Raw genomic sequence first — 17070 nt, forward strand, 5'->3', positions numbered from 1 at the left:
AACCCAAATCCTCATTTTTTTATTGACATATATCTCACCTTTACATGATAACAGAAAAACTTGCACAGACAGAAATCCCTTTCTTTGAGGCATTTATTTGGAAAGCTTGATGCAAAAGGTAGACCAGAAGTCTTCCTGTGAGCTTTCTAAAAGTGAATGACATTAAGATACATGGTTTCAAAGATGTTGGAGACTAGGAAAGGGGCATTGTGCTATTAGCATAGCCTAGCATGATCACCATGCCATTTGCTCTGTTAAACAGATAAAGGATTAAACAACATGCCTTTATACCAGTGGTTCTCAACTTGTGAGTTATGACCCCCCCCAAAAGACCATCAGAAAACATAGATATTTATGTTATGATTCATAACAATAGCAAAATTACAGTTAAGAAGTAGCGATGAAAATAACTTTATGATCAGGGTCGCCACATGAGAAACTATATTAAGGGTCACAGCAGTAGGAAGGTTGAAAATCATTGCATATAATCCTAGGCTAAAAAGTCAGAGCCTTGTGCCATGCAGCCAAGAATCTCCCAGTGGTGGATATATATATATATATATATATATATATATATATATATATTCATATAATTCTGACTCTACTCTTAACTCCTCTCCACATCTCTCATAAACCAATGCATCTTCCTCTCTACATTTGGCCATAGTCAAAAGGCCAAAAAGATGATTCTCCATTCTAAAGCAAGGGGTCAAATTTACTTAATAAACACAGGGACCCTTTCTTAATATCACATTTTATGAATCTCAAATGTCAGCAAGTGAAGAACTAACTTAACACAATGTTACACAGAAAGGCCTGCTGTGATGGAAGAAGGAAAAGATGCAGGAATCCTGAGAGATGAGCTAAATTTGGAGGAAGTGACATGGCCTCTGCCCATGCAGCTGAAACACAATGAAACCCGGAAGGTTCCCTGACATTCTAGAACTCCAACAAACCTAGAAGCTGCCCCATCATATACACAATACAGGGATCCTAAAGAGAGAAGATTATATTCTTCAGGCCCATGAATTGGGAGTTTCATTTTGTTACATAGCTTTTAAAATGACAGATGGAAGTGACCAAAGGTGTGTCTTGAGCACTTTGAAGTATGAGGTACCAATGTGTCATGGTCCTCTGGGGATCATGTTCTACTCATGTGTGTCCAGAGTTAAGGGTCTAACAACACACTGTGGCTGTTACATTTGAGTTTCAGATCAACAAGTCAACAGCCAGTGCAGTTCGTTGAGATAGAAGTCACTGATATCTACGTGCAGAGATCACTACTTCTCCAGGCTCGAACCCAGAGACTATAAGTAAGTTGTAACTCTGAGTTCTCAAAACATCTGGGTCTTAGACTAGTTTGGGGGATGTTTTGTACAGCTCCTGAAATAAAACTTCTCTTGAAATTGTCTGACTATACTGTTGAGGTTGTGTTTTATGAATACTGTTTTTGGAACAGCATGAAAAATCTTACTAGATATTTTACTAACTGGGATCTCAAATAGGAAAGTCTTTTATGTATTTCCTTCATTCTGTGCCAGGAAGTCTCAGTCCATTCTTAGAAGCTATAAAGATTTTGGTTTATCAAAAAATCTATTTCAGTAAGCTGTCCAAAATAATGATAAGTATAACAAAAGTATTAAGGGTTTCTATTCTAGATCACAGAGAGAGATGAGGAAAGGCAGTCTGTCATGTTTATCAGCCTGTGGAGTGGATAGAAATGGGGGCATTCATTCACCCCATTTGTTATCCCATTTCCAAATGCTAGGAAGTGTTCGGTAAGCTAAGAACAGAACAATGCTCAAGCCAGAGTTGCTGTCTCTGTCAGACATACATTCCTGGGGGAGAACCAGGCAACCACAAAGTAAAATGTAAAACTACAAATCAAGGCAATGAGTGACATGAAGAAAGATAAACCTGGGAAGGAGAACCCAGAATGGGGAGGTGCATCTCTGACATTTTCCCAAGGGTCCTTCCCCAGAGGTCTTTTTATGAAGAAAAATGGCACCCATGTTCCATCTTTATGTGAAATTATGGTGTGTATGTTTCCAAAGGATTAGACTGTGCCAGGAAAAGACTTCACCAAAGATAGGACAGAGATGGAAATCCTACCCCCCTTACTCCCTGCATTGTCTTAGCTGTCTCAAACCTGAAGGCTCAGTTTCTGAAGTTTTGCTGTATCTCCTTCACTAGTATCTCAGGCTACATCACCATAAACCAGAGAAGAAACCCTTGAAATCAGTCAGCAGGAATGATGCACTGCCTGTGCAGACAGAACTGTGAGCAAGGGGAACGGTTACCTACGCTGTTGGCAGGGCACCAGCTCTTCCACGCTCTTTCTGATTCCCAATTTCCTCACCCTATCAGTGGTGGCCCTTACTGCATCTTGAAATGGGAGGCCAGATCCTAACTGTACTTTTATTAACCTTGATATCACCCCATCACTATAAAAGATTATCAAGGTGCTTACCTTGATATCACCCCCATCACTTTAGGAGATTACCAAGGTGCTAATTCTCCTTTGCATGTGGGTTAATTCGGTGAGGTTGCAATTCACTGTATTACAGGAAAAACCAGAAATCAAAGTAAGGACGGATCTCTTCCAAGCACAAGTAAATGATTGCTAGAATTGATAAAAGAAAAGTTAATATACATGGGGAATAGACCCCAAAAGTTTGTATTCTGTTAAAGTCAGATAAAGAAAAGAAAAAGAATAGAGGACAGACATACGAAAATCCGAACTTCCACAAAATCAATGTCAAGGGAAAGTTAATGTTGCTTTATGTGTAGAGGGATGTGTGCCTTCAAGAGCTGTTTAATGGGTTGGATGATTAGGCTTCTAGATTCACCTACTTTAAAAAAATCTCAAAATGGAGTCCTTTAAAATTAAATTTGAAAACATCTGTTTCTATTTAAGGATTGCATTGGCGAGGATCCAACTTGGAGCCTTTCCTATGCTCGGTAAGGGCAATAGCCTGACACTCCCAATCTCTGCTGCTCTAATTTTAAGCACAGAAAAATTTTAACCCCCAGTTTTAAGTGGTTTACTTTGAAACTTAAATAATAGATTTTTCTTTAAACCTTTAAATTCGTTTGTAGTGACCAACTAAATATTTTACATATCTTTATTTTCACCAAAAAATTTTCCTAAGCCTTTATTGTTTTTACAGACCTAGATTGTTAAACTTATTAGTAAAGTTGAAGAAATTTAAGTCTTTCTGAATATTCCAATAGTGTTATGGACCTGGTATGATTTTGTAGAACTATGATCCAAAATTTAGTAATAAATTTTACATCTGTAAACCAGTTATAAATCTGAACAGACAAAATTATTTTAAAATTACAGGCATTGTTGTGGGAGGTCCTTCCTCTCCTCCAGCCAATAGCCGCTGAGACACCAGCCCATTGGGGCGTGGTCTCTCTCCCTTTAAAAAAGTGGCCACTTCCTCCTTGCTCTCTCTTACTTCCTGCTCCACTTCCGGTGACTAGACTCCCTTCCTGATTGCGCAGAGGGCTGTTGTCTGTGACGGTGATCTGTAAGTTTTTTCCCTTTTAAATAAATAACCATTTTATTAATCATAATTCCAAACAGGTGTTTGTGACTTACGCTTTCGCCTTCATCTGGCGCCCAATGTTTGGTTTTAGGACCCCTCCTTCCCCCGCTCGGCTGCCTGCTGCCAGTTCGACCACGGCCTATGCCTTGCGGCCTGTATTGATATATATATTGTATATATTTACCATATTGCAGTGTACATTTCTACCTCTGATTAAGATACTTATATATTGTTTGTGTATTGATATATATTTACCATACTACAATGTATATTTGTACATTGTTTATATTTGGAGGTCATTGTCCTCATTTGTTTCACAGTCGTTTATTGTCTTAGTCTTTAAGTTAGGTATTAAAAATTATATAGATCAATAGTATTCTAAGTTTGTCATTTATAATTAGACTAATTAGGTTCTTTAGATACATAAAGATTATACTCAGTATAGATAGATAATCTTCAACCTCTTCAAAGAGCTGTAAAAAATGACCTTTAATCTAACTCAGAGTTTTGTGGTAATGAGACACAATTGCTCCTGGCAACACCACTCTATTCCCGAGAGAATGTTGAGCACCAAAGACACTCCACCTGGAGCCTTTCTTCTTGGCTGAACTGGCCTTTGGGCAAAGAAATGCCCATACCTCAACCACTGACAAAAATACAGAGTAACCGTAAATGGAAAAAACAGGACTGTCATATCCTGCCAAGACAGGGTAAGATAGTTTTGACAAGTTTCTTGCCTTTAAAAATGGTATGTCAGTTATGTTAGGACTTAGCCAAAATTGGTTGCTTCAACGCTGCAAACGTGACCTTGGGTGATTGCCCAGGTAGCTAGTTGTCTCTGTGATTTGTTGCATGTTTTGGAAGTTGTTTGATTGCACTTCCTAATTACTCAGGTAACATTTTTTCCCTTCTCAGATCTTTGATGGGGTTAAAGACTATATAAATGTAGTTACTTTCCACTCATGACTTGGCCAAGCTATTTATTATACAAGACCTAAGCTAGTTAGAATAGGATATTTGTACTTATTGTATATAATTTCATAGTAGGTTTAGAACTCTCTTACTTAAACAAAAGGGGGAGGTGTTGCGAAAGGTCCTTCTGCTCCTCCAGCCAATAGCTGCTGAGATACCAGTCCATTGGGGCGTGGTCTCTCTCCCTTTAAAAAAGCGGCCACTTCCCTCCTCGCTCTCTCTTACTTTCTGCTCCACTTCCGGCGACTAGACTCCCTTCCTGATTGCGCAGAGGGTTGTTGTCTGTGACAGTGATCTGTAAGTTTTTTCCCTTTTAAATAAATAACCATTTTATTAATCATAATTCCAAACTGGTGTAGATGCCTTCAAGGCATCTACAATTCTGTGCATGTCTTTGGCAATCCTTTAATACAGGGCACCAATGACATGGTTGTCATCCCTTTATTTCTGTTCTTTATTCTATGGCTTTTCTATGCTAAAATGGACTTGTGAAGAAATGAGTTTGTTTATGGCAGACAATGTCTGTGAGATATTAAAACCAAAGGTAACGAATGGGCCACGGCCTTTAACAGTGACTCTCATAGTCCATAACGTGAATTCTGTTTGTGCCAAGTGTCAAATCCTTCACACAGGTTGTGTCCCAATACTCTGCGTATAGGGAGTGTACTGTTCAGTCCAGTCCTGCAGCCTTTCATGTCACTCAAGATTCCATTATTGCTTAGCCACAAATTTTAGGCCTAAAGGTGACAAGCTTCCTTGGAGAACAGACTTATGCAAAAAACCTTCCTCCCTCATCCTACACAGAAGGCAAGAGGAGCTACAACAAGAGCCTGGTCCCGACCCTCATCTCCTGCTCTGTGGATGTCAAATGTTCAAGGGGTGATGGTGGGCATAATGTGTTTTACGTGTTAGCTGCTCTGGGATTCTCTGGCAGCCTACAGGAGGACACACACAGAGAGTGTTCTCTCAGAATGTCACAGTACACAAAGCACCCGGAATTGAGATGAGTAAGAAACCATCCCAATTATACACACATGTATCTAAATATGAGATTTAAATGTATCATCTTTGAGGTATAATGACTTGGTGAACTTGGTGTAATCCTGCATTCTCCACATGTACGTTTCCTGTCTGATAGGACCACTAACTTCTCATCTATTAAAGTGATATATCTAGATGACTTGTAGTACACTCACCTTTGAATTCTCCAATGAAGAGGCTGGTTCTCACTAGTTACAGCACTAACTGGCTTGAAGCGGTGTCTATATACATGTTGAGGGTGTATGTGACTTACAGAAGAGAGCCCATAACTAAACAAATATTAAAATGAAAATAATAAATTGATCCTGATGTTTTTCATCCCCTCATTTTAAGTCTACTAGCCTGTTATCAAATGCCCTGAAAGGGTGTGGAAGAAGGCTTGACAAATATCTAGAAGTGAAGGTGAAATCAATCCCTATTTGTGGATTGGGTCTGAAGGCACAATGCATTGAATCCAAAACATACAGAGGATACGTTCATGAAACTAACAGAAGGCCGTAGCAATTTAGGATGGAACAACTTATTCTCTGCTTAGATATAGTTCCATGTTCCCTTTGTCTCTTAGAGCCTAAGTTCATTAGCACAACACTCAGAGTTTTGACTCTGAGAACTAAAATTAAGTTCTCTTAGTCCGATTTGTCATTAGTTGTACAACTATGCCTTATGTTGGTCTCCAAACCTAACAACTGACCATGTTAATTCCTTATCTGTATTTTATTAACCACCTCCTGCCATCTGCCTCAGGTTAGTTTTGAAGGTTCTTTAAGGCTGTGTTCGCAACATTTGCCCTGCTACCTCAGACTCCCTTCTCCCGTCACTATCTCTAAAGCCCAGAGACTAAGCCAACACTAGGTTGTATGCTTTGCATCCTCTGTCATTGGAAATAAAATGCTCCTTGTCATGACTCTGTAGAGCTGAAGAAGACCATACTCTCCATCTCTGCTATTTCCGCTAAGGAGTCTTCTTCCCACTGCTACAGCGGAGAGGCCCTATGGGCACAGAAGGGAAGGTGGCCCCTAAGAGGTCATGCTCCCTATGGTCTAGAAAGTGATATGTGATATCTGTATTTCCAGTTTGGAAAGTGTTCATTCATTAAACAAAGAGCAGACACAAGAGAGCAAGAACAAATGTAGTCCTATGGACAAAGGCAGCAGTTATATTGCAAAACATCAAGTCAGGTGGCAGCATATGACAAAGACTGTCAGGGCGACCTGACCGAGAGCAAACAGAGGCGGCATTATTATATCAGGAGCTCATAACAGCCCACAGAAATGCACTAGGGAAGCTTCATTGAGTTCCCAACAGAGAGATTCTCTTCTTACCAGTGAGCTTCTGTTTGCTCATCTCTGTAGGTTTCTTTAATACAACGGGACGGGACAGACAAGAGCAATCTCTTTTGGAATGAGTGTCTCCTTTCCACTGTTCTCAAGGACACAGTTTGGTTTTTGTTTGTTGTTTGTTTAATTTTACTTTTATTGATTCTTTATGGATTTTTCATGATGCATTCTGATCCCACTTATCTCCCTGTCTCCTCGAACGCCCCTTCTGCCCTTGCAACACCCGCAAAGAAAACCAAAGTTAGAAGAAAAAACAAAGAAAAAAACAAAACAAAAAGAACAATAAAAGAAGATTCTTATTGCAGAAGCTGTGGTGTGGCCGGTTGAGACACACAGATTACCCTTTAGTCTGCCCATCGTCATTGGTCTGGCTCAAGGCCTCTGGTTTCTGCTTACACCACCCCACCGATAATGGGCTCTCACCGTGGCTCCTCTTGGATATCCTGTCGTCGTCCTGTGTCATGGAGATCCTGCTATTTTGGCTGCTCCAACAGTTCATAGATTCGGTGGCTGTTGAGGTGGTCCAGCTCATAGCCCTGGTTCTGGACCTAAGTGGTAGCTGTGCGGTCGGCTCATTTGCTTTCCCTCTTTGTCATTACCCAGTTGAACTCTCCAGCACAGCTTAGCTAGCTCACCCAGTGCAGCCTACAACAAGGAGTGGGGCCAGTGCTCCTGATCTCCAGCCCTCAGATCGGGGTCCCCTAGCTCATATGGTCAGGGACAACTCCACTGTTTTGCTCAGGCAAGGTGCAGGGCCCTCTATCCCGATTGCTTCGCCGGGGGGTGGGGGGTGGGGGGGACAGACGGACACGTGAGAAGAGCACAATGTTTTAAAATCTTTAGCTGTTTGTCCAGAGTTAAGGGTACCCTAGAACAGGGAGATCTAGAGGACACAAACACGCTGGGACCTGAGACAAGGAAGGGTTCCCCCCTCCCTCTGAGTCAGCCTTAAATAAGTATAAACATCACACGTGGCAATTCACCAACATCCACTATCCTTTAGGAAAGAACCCCAGAGTCAGTGTTGATGATGGTTCAAAAATCTCTCAATGTCCCAGGCTCACAGGAGGAAACATCGTCTAGCATCAGAAGTGGGCGCTCTTCCACTTTCAAGGTTCCTGGTGAATTATAATGGCTGCTACTTTTCAGGGGAACTTGTTTATCTCATTGTAACTGATTCAAAAGGAAAGCCACCAGCTATCTTCGACTTCTCTGGCGTTTGAACCAGAGGTTCCGGAGAGAGATGGTAAGGACAGCGGTGCTTCGGAAACATCCATCTTTCCACCACGTTTTTCCACTTCCCACCCCTTCAAAGTCAGGGACTTAAGAAAAAATTATAAAAAATCAATTTACACTCCAATGCAAGAAATTGCTTTAATTTTTTGCACATCTGATGTTCTGGTGGGTTTACACAACGTTAAGCGGATGAGGCCTGAAAGGTGCTGCAGGAGTACCAGAGGAAAAGACAAAAGTAATCATGCTGCCCTCTAGTGGTAGAGTGTGGGAAAACGCTCATAGGTGGAAATTCCTCCCTAAACCCAAATAAGCCAGTTCACTGAAACAACACCCGCTGTTGCTGTTACTCTTGGTGGCCCACCCGTCTGTTGCTGAAGATGCTTGTGTGACAGGACACGGACGTTTCAAGCTAGTAATGATCTGGAAGTTTCCTCCATGCTGGCTAGCTTTCATGGCACCGGAAGCTGTTAGCAAGCTGATGAGGGAGAAAAGTCCCTAAGAATCTGACCCAAGTCTGCTCCTGTAAACTACACTAACAGCCAGCCTGACAGAATATGCCAGTAGTGCAATGGTAGCGTTAATGTTATGGGGTTAACTGCTTTTATGATTGGATTATGGGCCCATTTCAAACAGGACGTAATTAATGTGTCATACTATAAACCAGATCAAGAACCTGTAGCTGGGGAGGTCAAACGACCTAAGGAAGGTCCTACCACTATTATTTTGCTAAGTAATAGTATAAAACCACCTCCTATTTCAATGCCCATGGGTTAGTGCAGCTCTTGGCCTTCATCTGAAAACCTTTTTGCAGGCAGAGGCAGTTAATACAAACTCTCAAGAAAAGGTGACTACAGAGTACTCAGTCCTAAATGGACATCTGTATCACCTTATTGTGTGCCCTCATCTCCTCAAGCACGTGGTGAAAACGCTGAGAGATAGCCTGAAAGAGTCGGAGGCCAAGGAAGACTATCGTCGGTCTTTAGACGAAGCAGGACCACTGCACTCCTGAGCTCACAGTCCTGTGACTGCCTACGTAAGACCAGCATGTGTCAAATCAGAGAAACGTTCCAGTATGGATTTTGGAGAAGGACACACCAGGCCCTACTCCTAGGTGAATAGCTGTTGACAGTCAATGGCTTCATGGGACAAAGACAGTACGGCCCAGGGTAGGGGTTGCCCGTGCTCCATTGAATGGCCCCATACCCGTGAGCATATGTGCAGCACTGATTGGTCACTGTTGGTTTTAAAAGGGGCATGGAGTTGGTGGGAGACAAATTGGGGATTCCAGAAGAAGTTGGAGAAGGGGACTAGAGAATGGATATGATTAAAATACTTATACGAAATTCTCAAGGGATAAATAAAAATGTTGCTTAAATATAGAGGTAAAATTTAGACTAATTTTAAAACTCTTATTTTTTATTATAAAAATCCACTGTTATAGATCCAGTTGTCTCCCAACTTCCTCTACTTTCTATTTTGAAGACCTAGTCTCCACCCACATACCTCAGAGTGTCACCATATTTTAGGAATGGTGAAACCTATATACACTGGAGAAGGTAACCTTCAGCTCAATATGACAAAGGTCCTTATAGAAGGGGAAAATTAAGGGAGATTGAGAAGATAATGTGATCGTAAAGATCTATTTCAGTATGATGTACCTGCAAGTAAAAAATCAAAAAACAGCAACAATTGACAGCAAACACCAGAAACTTGGAGGCAGATCAGGGCCAGATAGATCTCTTCCTAGCACCTTCCAAAGGAACGCAATTTGTCCAGCACCAAGATCTTCAGTTTCTAGTCTCAAGTGCTTTGAGGCATTAATCTCTGTTCTTTAAGATATTCAACTTATGATATTTCATTAAAGCATACTTAGAAGTTGATAGATTCCTATTGCTTTAACATTAGTTTTGAACTTAATAATTTAGATGTAAAAAAAGACAAGCATTCATTTGATCTGGGAAATAATATATTGAGGGTATTCAGTAAATATCAAGGATAAAGATATCATTCCCCAGATTTTTACCATCCATGAAATGCATCATCTTCCGTGCAAAACTTTTTGGAAACTTGGTTTGGTTATACATTGATACCGTTTTCTGGTTCCAGCAAGTTGATGTGTTTCCTCAGTCTGTCCTGCTCTCATTAAAGCAGCCCTCAGAGAGGTAGTGTTCGCACTTGTAGTGAAATCATCTGTTGATCAGTGATGTCTGCATGCTTTTTGGTACCTTTGATATAGCAGCGGTGGTGGTTCAGATGAGAGATGCCCTGTGTAGGCTCCCATAATTGAATGCATGGTATCCAGCTGGTCATGAGGAAGTTGTGAGGCCTTTGGAAGAGCCTTACTGGGAGAAGTCCATTGGGGCCAGACTGTGGGCGCATATAGTCTTGCCCCAGTACCTGTTAGCTGTTTGCTTTGTGCTAATATTTGAAGATGTGCGCTCTCAGCTTTCTATAACTGTTTTGTGTCTGAGTCTGTGACTTGCTGCTCTAATACAATAGATTCTCATCCCTCTGAAACTGTTAAGTCAAAATAAAGCTAATTTCTCCCGGTGTTATATCTTGGTCATGGTCATGCTCTGTCTTATCACAGCAACAGAAAGCAAACTAACACAGTTGCTCTCTATCTAAGTCATAAATCCCTCCAGTGTCTTTGATTTTCATACGCTTTTTAAGCTTTCTGGGTTTATAGGCTTCTTGTCTTTCAACATGCCTGATATTTATTGCAAAATATTCCTGGTATGGGTTCTCCAGAGAGCTACAAACAATAGGATAGACGGTGCTTTACAGTTATTTTTATCTCAACATTACCTCCTGAAGGCAGGACAGACACATGACTCAGGAGATTAACAAAAACCTGTACAATCCAGGAAGTCAACAAAATCTCCACAACTCAGGAAGTTAACAAAGCCTACACAACTCAGAAAGCTCAGAAGGAGTAGTTGGCTTCATTGTTCATATGCTTGCCTGCTTGACCTATTATCCTACATGTAACTACTCTTGTTGTTTCTGCTGCCCACATCCGTGCGTGGGTGCCCTTGGTCCTTACACATGCCCTAGCCAAATACTCCACACTGCGGACGTCTTCCTCACTCAGCCTCCGACTTGCCTGCTGAGTCATGACCTGTGAAGGGAGTCTTGATCTGCAAACGGTGTCCTGTTCTTCCTTTTCTCCCTCTGACTCGCCACATTTAGTGTCTCACATTGATTGTTGTCGGGGGCCGGGACCAACTGAGACCTAAATTATTTCTTGTCCCAGAGTCGAGGTGTGGGAATGAAAACACAACTCTCATGACTTTATCAGGAGGGAGTTTTTAGTGATCCTTCATAAAATCCTGAGTTCACATCCTGAAAATCACCTGCATTTATCCTCCAAACAGCTTTAATATCAAAACTTAAACTGAAGGGGAAGTACATTAACGTTCTGTTTCCTGGGTAGCAGCGAGAATAACTTAGGTCACATCCATACCTATGCCTGCTCTGTCACGTAGACTAAAAAAAGATCTCTTCCCCAGGAGACCTCCTAAATTACAGCAGAAGGAGCAGAACGACATTAGTATATCCTGGCCACTTGCTTTGGATGATGTCAGTTTGTCTCACTATCAAAGGCTAGGTGACCACCTTCTGTGTGGAAGTTGCAAATTGAGCCTTGCCAGGTCGCTCAGAATTTTGACTGCCATACCATGTAGGAATATGGCCTGTATAATCCAGCCTCGAGAGATTGTCTCCCCTAACTGACATTGACCTTCCATATTAGCTTACTCGTCCTCAACACATGAACGACTCTTCACTCTGGTTCGGGCGTGGCAGTTTAAGCTAGTTTCCCTTTTATAGATGTTCACACCACTCTACTTATCTTTGACACCCACTCTGAGTCACAGGGCCTCTGACACATGATGAACACTTTCCTTTCTCTTGTTCAGATCAAGTCTTTATGATTGAAATGCATAGGAATGAGAGGTCTAATGTGGCTATGGAGACATGGAAGCCTGGATTTTGTGCGATTTATTTGAGGTCGTGAACCAAATTAGTGACAGCATAAAGACAACCCAAGACTCCGTAACTGGCAGCTGTGTAACAACAGAGACCTTGTCCCTCTATCTCATTGTTTCATCCACATGTTCACCACAGTATGCTTTGAGTAGAATAAATAAGTCATTTCCCATTTATCTTCTTTCTTCTTTGTCTTCTTGACTTGTGTGCATAGAAAACAGTGATTGTGATGGTGACTTTTGAGCCCGTGTGAGGGACTCTTTGACCATCAAATTAAAGGAGGAAAGATATGATTTGGTTCAGCTTCTGAAAGAGTCCATGGGATTGTTGTTGTTGTTGCTTGTTTTTGTTTGTTTGTTTTTGTCCCATGTGTCTTGGGAGAGCATCATAGTAACAAGAATTTGTAATAGAGGAGTCACTTTGCCTCATGGAAGAGAAGAGAAAAAGAAAGAGAGAGACGGAGGAGGAGGGCAGGACAAGATATAGATCTCAGGATATGTTCCTATGACCTATTTCTTCTGACTAGCCTCTATCTCCTAAGAATTTCAGAACCTACCAACCTGGGGACCAACCTTACAATAAATGAACTTTGTTGAAGAGATACTTCATATCCAAAACATAAGAGTGACTGTTTATACATTTTTGTGTATTTAATGACAATTATTCATGTTTTTATATGAATGCAAACATCTGAGTTTTTATGCCTAGGGTTTTTTCCATTCCACAAATTCCTAGTGTTCCTAGCAAATAAGGGCAACCATATGAGGCTATGATCATTGCAGCATCCCAGGGTTCCTGTGCATCCACCAACTGGGAGAAAAAATGTCTATGCCCCACCAAAATCAGTTTTCCAGCCATTGGGCTCCCTTCCCTTCAAAATGTGTGTAACCTTGCAAGGAAAAAAAAAGCCTGTCATCCTGATAGAGTAACCATGGGCTCCACAATCCATCATTGAGTCATCCTCTTTAGCAATAGTCACCTTTTTCCGCACAAAGCAAAATTTCCATAGCATGTTCTGAAGAATGGCATCTCCGAGAGGGCCTTCCTGTGAAGGGCCTTCCTGTGAAGTGAAGAAACACTGGGAACTTGGCAGTATGCAATGCATTTGCACACACTAGAGACTGCAAGACGTTCCACGTAGAACACCATTTAACTTTGTGTGAGCTGGCATTGCTCAAGATTCCATAATCACAGAGCTCATCTTGCAGTTGTCTCTCACCTTGTTTCTGTCCTGGGAAAAGCACTGTGTTGTGAAGCTAACGAGGCAAAGACACAAAATGTATGTAGTGCTATGCTCAACGTATTCTCTGCTTAATAGTTGATAATTCATCTTCTTAGTGATATTCTCAGTGTATTCTCTGCTTAATAGGTGATAATTAACCTTCTTAGTTAATTACTTATGGAACATTGTTATTTTTAATACTGAGAAGGTAATATATAAGTTATATCAATTGAAAATACAAACATACTATGTGTACCACAAAAAGGGCATAAAAAAATCTTTAAATTTCTTGTGTCTTAGATCTCTTGGATTGCAATGAAGAATTTTTTCTGTACCTTACTCTAGCCATTTTGGTAGATAGTATAGACATGTAAGAATAGGTATTATAATATATTTACAACAAACAGATAATGAACATGGATTTGTTTGCTTTTTTTTCTTCTGTAGCAGTCTCTAAATTCTTTCATTTTTGTAGGTGGCCACTCCTACAAAGTCAGCTAGGGTACCTGGAATGGGGATCATTAAAACCAAAGGAATGTCACATGAAAGAAACTGAGACAGAAGACACGGAATAGAATCGGGAGGTCTGTTTGGTCATGTCAAAAACAGACAGCCCAGAGTTTATTTCAGGAATTGTTTATATACAAACGCAGAACAAAGCACAACACAGTCAGTCAGTATCCGACCACAAGATCATTCCTGTCCTTGAGTGAGAAGTCTCCTCTCTAACATTGCTTGCTACTCGGAAGCAGCCTCTCTTTCTGTCTTGATGTTCCTGAGGTTTTGGTGTCAGCAGCATTCTTTCTACTGGACAGAGAGTATTTTTCTCATGGGCAAAATGTTCTTTCCCATGGGCTAAATCAGAAGTCTCTCACAGCCCTCAAGGTTATTGGAAAAAGCAGAACAGGCAAGCTTGACCTCCTGATTTCTTTCAATAAGAATTGATTCCAAATAGAAACTGAGTCACACATGGGCTTCCACACATTTTGTGACATATTAATGTGTTTTCATGAAGTTCTAGGATGAAGTAAAGTTAGGACTTTATATTAATATTCCCCCAGAGTTGTACTTTAGAAAGTATTATTGAGAATTAGGGGATAATACATAATTTTGAGGTGTAAATAGATAATCAGTTTAGGTGTAAAATTTATTCAATATTTTCAGAAGAGCATTCTGTGGAAATTACACTTGTTACCTTTAATAGTTGTGGTCTGTCTTGTCAGAAATGACTGCCTTGTTTCTCACCCCAAGAGAATATGATTGCTTTGAGGATTTGTCCCTGCCTGTGACAGTACTGACATGTTGACAGCGCTTAATCATCTTGGGTCTAAATTAATGGAGGGCCCGTCAGAGCATTGATTCATCCACCAGAAGCAGAGCTTCAATGGTGTGAGTGTAATGATCTGTCGGAGTACTCATTAGTGACTTCATTTGAGACTAGAGAGGGCCAGGGGAGAGGAATGCCAGATCCCAAGAGTCACAGCTGCAGCTGAATAGAAGCTTGCACATAGTTCCAATAGAAGATTTCTTTCCTGAGAAATATATATATATATATATATATATATATATATATAAAAGTACTATAAACGATGTGGCTTAAATAACAGAAATGTATTGTTCCTTGTGTGTGGTGACTCCCCACCATAAAATTATTTTCATTACTACTCCAAACTGTAATTTTGCCACTGTTATGAATCATACTGTAAATATCTGATATGCAGGGTATCTAATATGTGAACCCCTGTGAAAGGGTCATTTGACCCCCATAGGAGTCATAGTCCACTGTTTAAACAAAGATGTCATTTGTAGTTGATTCTGTCCTAGGACTCTGAAGGGAGGCTCTGCTCCAACCCTTTCTCTGTAGCCTTTCTTTGCAGTTGGTTGTCTTATCCCTGTGTCTCTTTTTACATTGTCCTTCTGTGCATGCACATCTACATCCAAATCTTCTCTTTTAAAGACAACAACTATGTTAGAACAAGGCCCACTCTATTGACCTTGATTCAAATCAATTACTTCCCCACATTTGCTTTGAGTTAAGACTCCAACACATAAATCAACCCTTAATAGAGGGGCTGTAATTTTAGGTTTTAGTGCTTTTCATAATCCTCCTCATGTCAGCATGCTCACTCCCCACTTACAGCTGTTAGCATGTAGGCTCCTTCAGGAAATGCAAACAATGAGATCACATGTGGCTACTGCGGTTTATTGCCTCATTTGATAACATTCTTCGTTACTCCAGGAAGATGTGTGAATATCCTGAAGCACCTGGCTGAGCTGTAGCCAACCAGAGGGGTTCATTGCCTTCCTGATTTCCTCTTTGGCTGGCCTCCTTCCCTCACGGTCCTTCTCGTCTGGAGATTCACCCTTTGACCCTCTAGGCTGATCCCTCCCCTTCTTTATTGCCTGGGTTGGTTTCCTTTTCTGAGAACCCTGGTCACTTGATCTCTCTCGTTGAAGAATGAGGACACTGCAAGCAAAAACATACCTTCTACTCGGTGATTCCAACTACATTGTGCTGAATTAACTTCAAAACTCTCCAAACATGAGAACACCTGCCAAACAGATCCCTGAAAGGAAAGATTCTTTGCATGTTTTATAACCATCTCTGATTAAATTTCTTCACAAAAGGAGAAACCAGCTGATTTATCCAGAGTGGTGCAGTGGTTTGGTTCAACATGCGTTCCTGTCATTCCTGCAATGTCCGGGTGCTCGTGGCTATTGTGTGTGGGCTGCTGACGGGCATCGTTTTGGGCCTGGGCATCTGGAGGTTGGCAATAAGGATCAGCAGAGGTAATGTCACCCTGTTATCATCTGCTGGGTGGGTAGGGGGCTTGAACCTATGACTCTGTCATCTGATGTACCACTGCTAGAGCAGACCTTGTCCAGGCTATGGGGCTTTCTACAGTGCCTCTTATGAAGCATAAGACAGCAGCTGGGTTGTGGCTAGTGGGTAGCTCTGTGTATAAAAATATGCATGCGGGCAAATAAGCAGGGTGAAGAATGAGTTTTGAGTTGTTTTCTTTGTGCTATTTTAATTCCTGAGTTGACAGAATGAGTAATAATAGAAATAATTACAATGTGTATTTGGGTTTACTTAGCTAAATCCTAGAAAGGTAAATAGTTATGAGCACAGACTCCCAAGCAACCATGAACAACTATGTAGCAACTATGTACAACCATGTAGAAATTCATCTCAAGAAGAAACTTTAGAGATGTTAGCATGGTTGGGTGTAAATTGATGGTGCTAAAACAAAGTCCTTGGAACTCAAAAGTACACTACCAATGATTCTGATGCTGCCCCCCTTGGTCTCTGGAGAGGCACGATAAAGCTGTGGCTCTCAACCTGGGGATGGCAACATCTTTGTAAGTTGGATGACACTTTCACAGGGGTCACGTAAGACCACTGAAAAACACAGATATGTACATTACAATTCATAAAAGTAGAAAAATCAGTTATGAAGTAGCAACAAAAATGTTAATAATTTTGTGATTGGGGTCACCACAACATGAGGAACTAGAGTAAAGGGTCAGAGCGTTAAGAGGGTTGAGACCCACTGCTATAAAGGGATTGAAACTTGGCGTGTGGAACATGTGAAATTGAAATAGATGGACATGACTAATGTCTGTAAGGGGGAACAGTGTACCCTCACGGAAAGCAGGAACCACTGCCCAGTGGTGCCAACCTGCAGAGTCCTGTGCTGATAGCGATGGTTGATAT

General features: G+C 41.1%; 1 protein-coding gene across 1 annotated transcript in view; it reads left to right on the plus strand.

Annotated features, from left to right (window-relative positions):
- Nucleotides 1-16027: 16027 nt before the first annotated feature.
- Adgrg7 (adhesion G protein-coupled receptor G7) overlaps nt 16028-17070 on the plus strand; it is a 57134-nt gene continuing 56091 nt past the window's right edge. Inside the window, exon 1 of the mRNA XM_057765666.1 lies at nt 16028-16142. Within this exon, the coding sequence (XP_057621649.1) occupies nt 16028-16142 (115 nt within the window). The remainder of the gene's footprint in view (nt 16143-17070) is intronic.

The sequence above is a fragment of the Chionomys nivalis genome, chromosome 3 (assembly GCF_950005125.1).
Source record: "Chionomys nivalis chromosome 3, mChiNiv1.1, whole genome shotgun sequence".
In the NCBI taxonomy this organism is placed as follows: Eukaryota; Metazoa; Chordata; class Mammalia; order Rodentia; family Cricetidae; genus Chionomys; species Chionomys nivalis.